Genomic DNA, 14,581 nt, shown 5'->3' on the forward strand with positions numbered 1-14,581 from the left:
CTCCCACATGCAACTTGCATATGGCAGCAACACTAGACTGGGGGGACTTGAAGGGGTATGGTCCCAGATCTCGCGTCAACATCGACCGCGAGTGACCATTACCCTTATCAAAACCCCCGCTAGCTAACAACCTACTTATGTCCATGCGGGAACGCATCGACATAGTGGTTGAATCCAATCTGTCCAGTGATGGAGGACTTACCTGGAATAGTAGAACGGTAGAGTGATGCGGCATAGCATCACATCTGGTGTATGAAAACGGAAGTATTCACAGCGATGCGGCCTCGCACCGCGTCCAGTGAACACTTTTATCAATACAGGGAAGCTGGATAACAGCAACAGTCACCACAGGCGACGATGCGGCTAGCACCGCATCTCGCGTATTTCTTGATCACAAGCAAGAGACGCGATAACACCAGATGTTACCGCAGGCAGCGATGCGGCTCGCACCGCATCCTATACGCCCAACAAGTGGGACTGACACACCAGTGCAAGTAGCGCCACTGACAGTCATCTGTCAGGGCTACGTAAATAACAGACTGACGTGGCGTAACCTCCACACCCGACAAGCCTGACACACCTGCAAAGGTGCAGCACGTCGTCAGTCTGTCCATCATCCTCCTCCTTCACTCCTCGGCTATAAATACCAACCCCAAACCAGGTTTGAGGTATCTCTTCACAACTCTCTCACTACTACTATCATACTTTGCTTCCCAAGCAGATTACTGATTCTCACGCCGGAGAGTGGTAACAAGGAGCACCCCCCCACTCCATCCTCCTTGTTACGAGTCACGGTTTGTTCCCTTATGCAGGAGATCAACCCACCGGTGATCCAGCCAGAGATCCTCGAGAGGAAGGGATTAACCCTTCTTGACGAGACCAGTGAGTTAACCCTGCCCGGTTAACCATTGTTTCATCAACCCGTGAGGAGGATAGGTAGCATGAAATTCAAAGAATACATTATTGTCTTGACAAAAACGTTGTACAGAAAGAAGGTTTCGTTTGATTTCAGGAACATGAAGAATTTTGTTAATGGAAAGGGTTTTATTGGGTGATTCAAATTTTGTAGAGGCAATATGAAGAATGGGTAAACTTGTGCCATTACCAACAAATAGAGAATCCTTACCGTGATAAGGTTCAAAGTCCTCAAAGCCACTGAGATTAGGTGCCACATGACTACTAGCACCAGTATCCGGCAACCAAGATGATGTTTGTGACCGATGATCATCATAGTTTGCTTGAGGAGGCTGTCGTGGTGGACGAATAGTGGCTGGGTCACGGTTGGGACATTGTGAAGGAACGTGCCCAATGCCACACCTGTTGCAAGAACCATAGACTGTATTCTGATTAGATGCCCAAGAAAATCTAGAATCAATACCTGTGTTAGGGCCAGATTGGCGGTTGTTTTGATGGTTGTTGTACCGGCCACGGCCTCGGCGATTGTACGCCCCACGGGTGGCAGATCCACGGGTAGTGTAGAATGCCTGATTGGATTGTGATGCAGGTTGAACAGTAAAGCCCAATTGGGTCATTAATTGCTGAAGAGACTTGATGGTTTCATCGGGTAGTTGGGGGCTTGAGTTGCTGTTAGAATGTGAGGAATTTTGGTTGGCAGTAGTCAAAAAGGCTTGAACTGCTGGAATGACAGGAACAACCTTTTTATCAGGTACTCGTAGTCTGCAAGGAGGCTTGGAAGTTCTAAGAGAGTAACACAGGGTCGCCTTCCAATCAGGGTGGGTTTCAAAGAGTCGTATTCTTCTCTTAGACCTGCAATAACAAGCATAACAATATATTTGTCTTTCATTGGCTCACCAATGTTTGCTAGGGCATCTGATTATTCTTGTGCTCGTGTAATATAATCAGCGGATGTCTCTTCTGGCTTCATCTCAATATTAAGAAGTTGGGTTTTAAGAGTGTATTCTCGAGAGGATGTGTGTGGTGCATAAGCACGTTCCAAGGCCAGCCAAAGTTCACGAGAAGTATCACCATGGACATGCTTAAATGATGCCTCAGAGATGGTGGAAAGCAGGAGCATACGAATGTGAGCATCATTCGAGATCCAAGCAGAATAGTCTGGGTTGTTTTGAGGTTTGGTTGCAGGTTCTTTGTCAGAGGCAGAGGATGTAGAGGGAAGGATTTTAGGTGGACAGATTAGGGAACCATCAATGTAATCAAAAAGATCATTTGTGATTAGAAAGGGCTGGATTATACTCTTCCGGAAACCGTAATTGGTAGGACTCAATTTGAACCCAAACTTGTGAGAGTTGTGGGTTGTTTTGTCTGTAGATGTGAAGGCGGTGATGGTCATTGTGGACCGTTGATACAGGAGCAGCTGTGGCTGATCGGAAAAAAAGAGGTTGTCGGCAGGAAGCTCTGATACCAAAAATAACTTTGGTATAAAACTGTATATTGTATTTGATTATGAAGAACAATACAAACCAGACTATATATAGACCCTAAACAATCAATCTATTTAAGGTAAATATAAATCATAATTAAATCACAATCCTTGATATACTTAGAGACATAAATCTTGGACTAATAGTATTAATCGAAGTTGGTACGTAAAGAATAATAATCAATATTTAAAAGCACATGTGCATCAAGACGAGATCAAGAATCAGGTACTAAACATATCTTGAACACAAGATGGATCATAAATTTAGGACATTTTTTTTGTTTCATGGCTTAACTGGACCCATAGATGAATATTGAATGCACAACATAATCATAAAAACCACTATACAATGTTTGTTCTTTCATTTTCTTTTTGTATCAAAATCCAGAATGTATTTTTTGATATGCATTTTAACTTACATAAGATTAAACAAAATGAATAAGACAATCTATGTACCTTGCATGTATGCTTCAAAAGCCTTATGTCTCACCTCTTCACTTTGAATGTAGCATTTACCTTTGTCAAAAGTAATAAAATTTGGTTGATCAAGAAGAAGAAGTGTTTCCATGTAGGGATATACAAAAAATGAACAACCCATTCCATTAATCCCAAGAGATTATTGAGGGACTTTGAGTAGGGTTCATAAACAGCAAGTGGTCCATTGGAGTCATTCTGATTTTGTAACCTTTCAACGATGGGTTCACCTGTCTTCCTGAATCCCCTTACTAAACATCCGGATCCATCTTGTGTTTCAAAATCAATAGCGAATAGCTTTGTAAACAAATTTGAAACACCATCCTCCATCATCCATACATAGTAAACTAGTTGATTCGGGTCTCCACCGAATTCTAGCACAACAAGGGACTCGTTTCGTTAAGACATAGACAGATTAATATAAAACTGGTGGGCTATACTATCGGGAAGGTTTACTTCTCTAAACTCTTCACTTGTCATATCGAATGAAATAATCAAATTACAAGAACAGGACACACCACCCATAGTATTCCTTTCAATAACAAGCCAATACATAAACCCATCTACAGTTACTGTAAAATAGTTAAATTCAGTTGACTTATTAAAAGGGAGATTGGTGCTATATGGAGTTCTCCAAGCCCCTGTGCTTAATGTAAAAATCTCAACTTGCCAAGGGATGCAACTTATACTTTCCATATCGCTAAACCTTTTAATATGAGTAACCTTGACAATCTTAGGCTCAATAGTCTCACAACAAACCCCAAAACCTAGAACTGTTTCATACATACCACATCCCACATTAGGCACAGCAACAGCAACCACCTTTCTAATTGAAAGATTCCAAAGAAAAGCCATGTCTGTTCCAGAGAAGGGACCACTAAGGCCCTCTTGATAATTATAGCATAAACACAACAAGCCGTGAGAGATGCCGATTATGTTAGCATAATTAAGCATGTTCATCGGTGGAGGAATGGTGGGGGAAACTTTTTGTTCAGGGAAAGTATGATCATCAAACAATTGAAACATATTTTTGCTCAAATTTATGACTATACCTTACAAGTAGATGTTGTTCATGTGTGTGTCGACCGCTATACTCAACAATAAATTGAGAGCTATCGATCAGAGACTTCCATGCTTTGGAGACAGTTCTGAATTGAACCAACGATTTCGAAGGAAGCTTTTTCATGATTTCCGCTTGGATTTCGAATGGTATGTTGTCTGACATTTTGATTTTGATCTTGAAGATCGTATAAATTTCTAGGCTTGACGAGAGATGGAATGAAAGATTTGGGGCACCAGCTATTTTTGGAGGAATTTAATATTTTTAGATGTGATAAGATTTGTCATCATTTGTAGTAAATTTTAGAATTGTTTCAAGCGAAAAATTGTTTGAAAGCAACAAGTTTGGGCCTGTGTTATAGTAAACCCATGTTACCTTATTGGGCCATGCTCAGGAATATTAATGAAATCTGATAATATTAGAGCTTCTAAACTTATTTGTAATGCAATTGCTTTGTTAATTAACTTATGACAAGTTAGAACCTATTTGGTTATCTAAATTTATAGTATTTAATATCAGAATTTTTTTTTTAATATTAATACCATATTTTATTTAAATAATTAATTAGAAATTTACATCGAGATAGTTGGTAAACGGGCAACAAGCTGCGCCGCTACCCCTTTTTGAATAGCAAAACTAAGCCTTTTTAAAAACTACGTCCATAGATCTCGGGTCATAACATTACTATGCATGACCCTTTGAACTCGACTAAGTAGGTCCACAGCCTCTGGCGCCAGAAAACCAAAAGTATCAAAAGCAAATGGGATAAACACGTGCTGGTTGTCAAGGCACGCTTTCTCATGCTTGATCACTTTACCCGAAGCAGCCTTTAAAGCAGCCTGGCCCACTGTGAAAGCACTACTCCCTAAGCCCACCAGCGGGGAAACCCCTGTTAAATCCAAACAGGCGTGTTTTCCTCCTACCCATCCAAAGACCAGAATGTCGGCTGGTCGAAGGGTAGATCTCCCTTCCAACGGGTCCGTTAAGAAATTAACGGGTGCCTCTTTCTTAGCCGAAATACCAGCGCACCTGAATATGTCAAAAAGGACATCCCTAACCAAATCATGTCGATATTTGAACCCCGGGAGCTCTCTGCAATGAACTGCATGCTCACCAAAAGAATCCAAACACGCCTTATGACAAACTGGGCATACCTCATCAACTGGGAATAAAGGAATCATGAGGCGATACTTAAGGATAGTACGGTACTCCACCGGCAACATATGTTGGCCTAACCCATCTATAGGTATAGCAAGAAGAAAATCTTGTGCATGTGGTGCTCGGAGACACTCAAAAACGGCTTTTTGTCTAACGGTCAAGTCAAACTGCACTTCGATTTCTTGGACAATTTTACTAAAAAGAGCACTCGCCAATGCATGTTGGGCTTTAGGGGGGCGGTGTCCTTATTAGTGAAACCGCTGAAGTCAAAGCTTGGAATCGTATCACGAAGACAAGCCAAAGCACAAACATAATCGGAATCCATACCGCATATGCCACTGTCTCTTAAGATGTGGTCCTGTAGCACCCACGATTGGACCCTCGAGGCCACAAAAGCGTGGGATGAAGCCTCTACAGCTGAATATAACCCCAAACCTCCAAACCTAATAGGTAGTGAGGCAAGTCGCCACTGGAGGTCTCCAAAGAAAGGACCTCCACAAACCACCAATTCCTTAATCGCCTCACGCAAACTTTTGTCGAAGAACAACGCTGCATCTTCCATGTGTACAGGTTGGCATGTCCTCGAGCAAAAGAAAAGTTTGGCAATCCCCATACAGGATCGAAGCAAGAGTAGTTCACTCTACGGGTCACCTAATTTCGGTAGAAGACGCATCAAATCTACTGCCTTAGCAGCTCTTTTCTTTGCTAACCCACTAATAAAGCTTGCGTCTCTACTAACAGCCCCCCCCCCCCAAGAAGCTTCACCCCCACTAATGGCCTCCCGATGTCCTTAGGAAATAACCCTTCACCAAACTTGCTACCATCACAAGAAGGCCAAAATAGCTCAGTTTTCTTAATATTAAGTTCAAGACCCATTGTTGGACCTGACACCCTAATGATGTCCAACACTCTAGCCACCTCTTCTGAACTTCCAATGACAGTCCCATCATCAAGATACCAAGCATGAAGGAGAAGCTTGCATTTGTCTCTAATCTGATGCACAACGGGGTGCAAAACAAGAGCGAAAAGAAGTGGACCCAATGGGTCCCCTTGCTGAACTCCCGTGGTAGACCAAATGTGCCCATCTCCAAGATACAATCTTGCTGGCTGCCCATAAAGAAATTCCACCCACAAAGAAATAGAAAGGCACCTCATCCTGACCTCACGAAGTACGGCTGATCTATCCACCTGGTTAAAAGCATTAGAAAAATCTACCATAAGCATTGCAAGAGACCCATCAGTGTGACGTTCACTTAGAACTCTATTCACGCTGTGTAAAATGGCCTCAGCACCCCCCGACACGCTGACCCCAAACTGAAAATCATTAAGGTATTTGGTCATTTCTTTACCAACACCCTTCATAGCAACCTTGGAAACCAAACGCCTCCATATAGTACCTACTGCAATAGGTCTAATCCCATTGTCGGGTTTTAAAAGCGGTGTAAGGGGAGCAGATGCGACAAACTCTGCCAAACACGATGGGCATTTCCCCCCTAGCCATAGGTTGACTACCGCGGTGATAGCGCATAAGAGATCAGTGGAAATAGCAAACCCCTCTCCACATAAAGCATCCAAAATGTGTTGTGCCCTCAAGCCATCCCTCCCACATGAGGTTCCTTTAGGAAACGATTTAATGCAGCAAAGAACACGTTGATTCTCAAACTTGACAGACTGTAATAATTAAACAAAAATCCTCCAAAGTTGATAAGCATGATAGAGCTATATTGAGAATTGTAATGCAAACTTTGCAGATCGATGTAGCCTTGTACTGCAGCCCCTTATCTGGGTCCTTTATCCGAGACTTACTGAACCAAAGCCAAAGGAATACTAAAATTGATAACTGGTCCGGTTCCACATTCCACCCCTTTATTGGTTTCGTCCCTCGGGTCAGTTTGATCTTCTGCAGGTTCATCTATTCTGCTCAGCCCTATCACCAGGGAAAGTTCTCTAGTGTAATTAAAGAAAGCAAGTGTTCTAACTAAAATGAAAGACTTAAAAATATGGTGGGGAAGCTTATTTTAATGAGAACTTCTTTCGTGTCACTTTATTCTTTTCTCTCATAAATGTGGGATGGCATATATTTCTAAATTTCATTGAAACTTCATACATGTTTCTTAGCCACCAAAACATTTAAAAAGTATGGCCAACAATCAACATCCATTAAGGAGAGATCAAAACGCACCTTTTAACATACACCATAAAGCGATCATTGATTTTGTTTTATCCTAACATGGAAAAAGTCAGCAGAACATTTTTAGTCCCCATCTTGACTCGAAAAGGAAAATGCCACCTTTTTTTTCAGATTCATTTAACTTAATAATGTGAATATTGATTTTAAATTACTTTCATTTTGTCCTGAACCAGTATTGACCCAACCCAACCCATCATTCATTTATCAACCTATATTTGTAGCTATCATGGTGTAGTAAACAGATTTGAAATCAATATCTAAAAGCACAAATGCATCAAGACAGCTACCAACTGATATGAAGAATCATAATATATACCCAGGAACTAAGATCCTAAGTTTCTATTATCATTTGTAATTGGACTGTGCAGAAGTTCTACCATCAGTTTAGGTGTGCATAAATTGATGGAATGGTTAGCTAGGTGATGACTTGATTTTAATACACATTGTCATCTTACGATCCTTTGTCTGTTATAATATTTCTTGAAACATGCGCTTGAAACACCATAAGACACTTGAATATTTGTAAGATATAAAAGACTACATTCCCAAGTTCTTCACCCGCAATATCAAATAGCATAATCAGTTCATCAATCAAACATTTGTTGAGGAAAAGTGTGATCAAACACAACGCTTACAAGTTACAAGGAAAAGACCTAGAGTTGAATTGGAATTCAAATATAAAATATAGAATAACTAAAATCCAGTTCTTGCTCTCCACTTTCAAATGTCATTAGTTGTAAGATCTTGTTGATCAAGCAGAAGTAATGTTTCCATGTGAATACACAGAAAACGAACACAACCATCCACTAATACCAAGATCACTGATTAGTTTTGAGCGGGGTTCACAAACAGAAAGTGAAGTAACATATTCATGTGAGCCACAAGAATCATCTACAGTTTGAATTATAGGTTCACCACTCTTCCTAAATTCCGGTACTGATAGAACTTTTGTACCTGGTGTGCAAATAGTGAATATCTTTGTAAACGATTTTGGAACGCCATCCTCCATCATCCATACACGGAAAACACCATCATTGATCTCTCCACAGCTTTGAACCACAACAAGAGACTCCTTTAGTTTTGATATGGACAACTCATAAGGTTGGTGGTGTGCTAAAGCATCCGGGAGGTTGATTTCTCTAAATTTTTCACTTGTAACATCAAATGAAATAATCACATTGTAAGACTGAATTCCACCATCTATAGTAACCCTATCAGTAGCACACCAGTAAAGAAACTGATCAACAAATACCTGTTCCGAGCGAAATTCAATTGATTTACGTGGGAGATTGCTGCTATATGGACTTCTCCAAGCCCCGGTGCTTAATGTAAACACCTCAACTTGCCAAGGGATGCTATCGGATGTACTTTCAATATCCCTCTGACTATTAATACATATAATCTTGACGATCTTTGGATCACAAGTCTCATCACAAACCCCAAAACCTAGAATTGTTTTATATTTCTGATATACAACATTAGGCACATCAATAGCAACAGCTTTTCTAATTGAAACATTCCAGAGAATAGCCATTTCATCACGACCATAATAACCAAACAAACACAATAGGCCATGAGAGCTGCCAATCATGCTAGAACGCTCAAGCATGCTAACTAGTAACGGAATAGTGGGAGAAACTTTCTGTCTCGGGAGAGTATCATCGTCAACGAATGAAACATATTCTGGCTCATCATAAAGATAATCACGATCATACCTTACAAGTAGATGTCGCTGTCCGCTATAATGCTTAATAAAATCAGGGCTATCGATGAGAGACATCCATGGTTTGGAGACCGAGCGGAATTGAATCAACGATTTCACAGGAAGCCTTTTCATTATCTCCTCTTGGATTTCGAGTGGAAGGTAATCAGACATTTTGGTTTTGAATAAGGGATGCTTGCTGAGGATATGAATTTAATTTCTAGGGTTTTTTACAACAAGAGAGGCTCCAATTTGGGCCGTCTACTTGCACCGATTCCAAATATCATATTCAGATCCAAGCATCATTAAACAATTCTGTGCCGGACTAAAATAAAATAAAAAATACCACATTGTTATGAACAAGCCTAATAGCAAGAAGATGAGAGGAGATATTGGGAGAGAAAGAGATATTTAATATTAATGGTGTCTCTTTTACATTAGAATACATTGAGTATTTATAAGGGGAAAAAGCTTGGAGAACAAGTTGGACTATATTAGGAATTGATAATCACAATATAATTAATTATTTATAATACTCCCCCTTGATTATCAATTCCATACGCTTAATGCTGCCTCATTAAAAACCTTGTCAGGAAAACCCAATGGGACAAAACCTTGACTAAGGGAAAAAGAGTGCAGCGCGTATTATCTCCCCCTGATGATGATCACTTAAGCTCCTTGAGTCGACGCATCCCGATCCCATGAACTAACTTCTTGAATGTTGAGGTCGGCAATGATTTAGTGAACAAGTCTGCTAAATTTTCGCTGGAGCGAATTTGTTGGACAATAATATCTCCATTCTTTTGTAGATCATGTGTGAAAAAGAACTTTGGCAAAATGTGCTTTGTTCTATCACCTTTGATGTATCCTTCCTTAAGTTGAGCAATGCATGCTGCGTTGTCTTCATGTAAGATTGTCGGTCCCTCATCTCCCGAAGAAATACCACAAGATCCACGAATGTGTTGTATTACAGTTCTTAACCAAATGCATTCTCGACTAGCTTCATGTATCGCCAATATTTCTGCATGATTAGATGATGTGGCTGTGATTGTCTGCTTTACCGAACGCCATGAAATTGCAGTACCTCCACTTGTAAATAAATATCCAGTTTGAGATCGCCCAGTGTGAGGATCAGACAAATACCCTGCATCTGCAAAACCAACCAAACCTGTTTTCGATTGATTTGTAAAATACAAACCCATATCTTTTGTACCTTGAAGGTATCTAAATATTTGTTTTACCCCATTCCAATGCCTCTTTGTTGGACATGAACTATATCTTGCCAATAAATTTACAGAAAATGATATATCAGGTCGTGTATGGCTAGCAAGAAACATTAATGCACCAATTGCACTTAAATATGGTACTTCTGGACCAAGGATTTCCTCTCCATCTTTAGGAGGTCGGAATGGGTCTTTTTCCACATCAAGCGGCCTTACAACCATTGGGGTACTCAATGGATGTGATTTTTCCATATAAAATCTTTTTAGTAGTTTCTCTATGTAAGTTTCTTGATGCACAAGGATTCCACCCTTAAGGTGTTCAATTTGTAATCCAAGACAAAACTTTGTCTTCCCAAGGTCTTTCATTTCAAATTCTCTTTTCAAGTATTCAACTGCCTTTTGAAGCTCCCCTGGAGTTCCAATTATATTCATGTCATCAACATATACGGCAATTATAACGTATTCAGATCCTGACCTTTTTATAAAAATACATGGGCATACAGAATCATTTTTATAGCCTTCTTTCGACAAATACTCACTAAGGCGATTATACCACATACGCCCAGATTGTTTTAGCCCATATAATGATTTGTTTAGTTTGATTGAAAGATGTTCTCGAGAACTAGATTTACATGAGTTTGGCAATTTAAATCCTTCAGGAAGTTTCATGTAAATATCAGTATCAAGTGATCCATAGAGGTAGGCTGTCACAACATCCATTAGACGCAGATCGATCCCTTCTTGTATTACCAGACTAATAAGATAACGAAAAGTTGTCGCATCCACCACTGGAGAATATGTCTCCTCATAATCAATTCCAGGTCTTTGCGAAAATCCTTGTGCAACTAATCTTGCCTTGTATCGTACAATTTCATTTTTCTCATTACGTTTGCGCACAAAAACCCATCTATATCCAACAGGCTTTACACCTTCAGGTGTATGGGCCACTGGTCCAAAAACTTCTCGTTTATTTAGGGAATTCAATTCTGCCTCTATCGCGTCTTTCCATTTTGGCCAATCATTTCTTTGTTTACATTCCTCAACTGATTTTGGTTCTTGATCCTCATTGTTTTCCATTACTTGTAGCGCTACATTATATGAAAAACTATCATCGACGTCGATTTCGCTTCGGTTCCATACATTTCTAGACATGATATAATTAATTGAGATCTCTTCGTTTTCAGGTACCTGAGGTTCTTCTAGAACCATCATGTCTAGTGTCTCTTCTGGAGACTCATTTTCTTGCGTTACTGTTACCTCAACTTGACCATCTACATTATTTGCTCCCTTTTTCTTTCGAGGATTTTTATCTTTAGAACCGATTGGTCTACCACGTTTTAGGCGTGCATTAGACTCATTACCAATAAGTGGTTGTCCTTGTGGGACACCTATTTTAACTGGAGCATTAACAGCTGGTATATGTGACTTGGTCACTTTCTTTGGGTCAGTGAATGCGTCTGGTAATTGATTTGCTAATTCTTGTAAATGAATTATCCTTTGAACTTCTAGTTCACATTGTTTAGTTCGAGGATCAAGATGAGATAATGATAATTCATTCCAAATAATACTATTATCCAGCTGCTTTTTGTCTCCCCCTAATGTTGGGAATGTTGATTCAACAAAATGACAATCACTAAATCGAGCTGTAAATAAATCACCCGTTGTAGGTTCTAAATACTTAATGATTGATGGTGATTCATACCCAACATATATTCCTAACCTCCTTTGAGGCCCCATCTGTGTGCGTTGTGGTGGAGCGATTGGAACATACACAGCACAACCAAAAATCCTTAGATGGGAAATATTTGGTTCCTGACCAAGAACCATCTTTAATGGGGAAGAAGTATGATAACTCGTTGGCCTGATGCGAATTAGTGTTGCTGCATGTAAAATTGCATGTCCCCAAGCAGATGCTGGTAGTTTTGATTTCATAATCATTGGTCTTGCAACCATTTTAAGTCGCTTGATAAACGATTCAGCAAGCCCATTTTGTGTATGTACATGAGGTACAGGATGCTCTACATTTATCCCAATAGACATGCAATAATCATTAAATGTTTGGGATGTAAATTCACCAGCATTGTCTAATCGAATATTCTTGATGGGGTAATCGGGAAAATGTGCTCTTAGCCTTATTAATTGAGCAAGTAGTCGTGCAAATGCCATATTACGACTTGATAGTAGGCACACGTGTGACCATCTAGTTGATGCATCAATTAATACCATAAAGTATCTAAATGGTCCACTAGAAGGATGTATAGGTCCACAAATATCCCCATGTATTCTTTCCAAAAAAATCAGGGATTCAGTCCCCACCTTCATTGGTGATGGGCGAGTAATCAACTTCCCTTGTGAACATGCAACACATGTAATATCCTTGGATTGAAGAATCTTTTGGTTCTTCAAAGAATGCCCAACTGAATTTTCTATAATTTTTCGCATCATTATTGATCCGGGATGGCCTAACCGGTCATGCCATATGATAAAATTTTCTTGGTCTATAAACTTCTTGTTTATGACTGCATTTGATTCGATTGCATTAATTTTAGTATAATACAAACCAGAGGCAAGTGCGGGCAACTTTTCTAACACATGCTTTTTACCCGAACTTATATTTGTGATATGAAGGTACTCATCATGTCCCTCAGATGTAGTCTCAAGATGATATCCGTTTAAACGAACATCTTTAAAACTTATTAGATTTCTTTGAGACATTGGGGAATATAACGCATTGGTTATTTTAAATGGTGTTCCACCTGGCAACACTACATAAGCTTCTCCAAAGCCTTCAATTAATTTTGATTTACCAGATATAGTACCAACATTTGCCTTTTTCATGGTTAAAGTAGAGAAATAACTCTTTTTCTTAAGAATCGTATGCGTTGATGCACTGTCTATTAGACATATATCTTCTCCACTAATAGGGATCTTAGTTAAACACTCCATATGCTTCAAAACAAAACAAAATCATATAAATAAAATGTCTAACATGCTTCAAACATAACAAATCCCAAAACAAAACTCAAACAAAATGTCTTAAAGAACTGAAGGAAATAACATCACTTAAAAACTAATAATTCATATGTAAGGAAAATTGCAAGCATCCAACTGGGTTGTATCAGCCACAATATCACCAGAATCCAAGTTAGTTGGCTCAATAAGGAAATCATCATAATCGAAATTAGTTGTATCATTATGGTCTTTATCAACATTTGCAACCCCACATGTAAAATTTGTCTCTATTTCTTTTGCTTTGTCTTTGATGGATTGTTGATAAAGTTCCACCAAGTGTTTGGCCGTACGACAAGTCTTCGACCAATGATTGTTACTTCCACATCGATAACATGCATTCGATGAAGATCCCACCTTCCTTTTATTTTTTTCATCGCTGGATTTATTTTCATTATTATGCCACTTTTGGTGGGTCCCTTTGTTTTTAAACTGAACACTATGATAATTTCCTCGGCCACGTCCACGACCATGACCACGACCACGGCCATGACCACGACCACGACCACGATGATAACCTCGACCACGTCCGTAACTTTCACTTTGGCCATTATATGTTGCCACATTAGCTTCAGGGATTGGGGTTGCTCCAACCGGACGAGTCTCATGATTTTTCATTAAGAGCTCATTGTTTTGCTCGGCCACGATTTCAAAGCCTCATGAATATGATGGCGTAAAAAGATCATGGCTTTTGCCTTATCTTGGGTGCTTGCTTTATTTCCTTCTTTAATTGTGTCACCCAGATTATTTGCATTCAAATGTATTTCAGCATCCAACACCCATGACAAATAGTTTTTCCCAGTAATATCTAAAGCCATAAATTCAAGCTTTGCAAGATTTGTCATGGTAGAACTATATTATAAAAAAAAAAAAAAAAACACATGCATTAATGTATGTTATTCGAAGTGAAAACCAATAAATATAATTAGTTAATGTTGTATTTCAAATAAGGAGAAGAATTACTCATCATAAGACAATTAAATAATATAAGAAAATCTGATTTCAATATTATGTTTATAAGATCAATTATGATTTTTATTTGTATTGGTTCATACCCAGATAACGTATCATAGAATCTTACTGTATACATACAACAAATATGTAAAATAAAAAAAAAGGTAATTCTTATTTGTTTTCTATGTTAAAATATCACATTACATTACATAATGGGTTCATACAGTGCTTAAGAACTAGAAGTACAACTGATGCGACAGGTTTTAATATGATGCGACAACTTTTCTTATTATTATAACATATACAGGTTTTAATTTTTAAGAAGCACACTAAAATCAAAAATTGAATCACTGTATGTTGACTTTTGGCTAAATAGAACTAACGGAAAAATTGAAAGCAACGACAAATATAA

General features: G+C 39.0%; 1 protein-coding gene across 1 annotated transcript; it reads right to left on the reverse strand.

The window, feature by feature from the left end:
• Window positions 1-13,284: 13,284 nt before the first annotated feature.
• On the reverse strand, window positions 13,285-13,833 carry LOC110945106. Its single transcript, XM_022186743.1, has one exon. It carries the CDS (start codon window positions 13,831-13,833, stop codon window positions 13,285-13,287), a length of 549 nt encoding a protein of 182 aa, XP_022042435.1.
• Between the last annotated feature and the right edge of the window lie 748 nt (window positions 13,834-14,581).

Source organism: Helianthus annuus, chromosome 6 (genome assembly GCF_002127325.2).
Source record: "Helianthus annuus cultivar XRQ/B chromosome 6, HanXRQr2.0-SUNRISE, whole genome shotgun sequence".
NCBI classification, from domain to species: domain Eukaryota; kingdom Viridiplantae; phylum Streptophyta; class Magnoliopsida; order Asterales; family Asteraceae; genus Helianthus; species Helianthus annuus.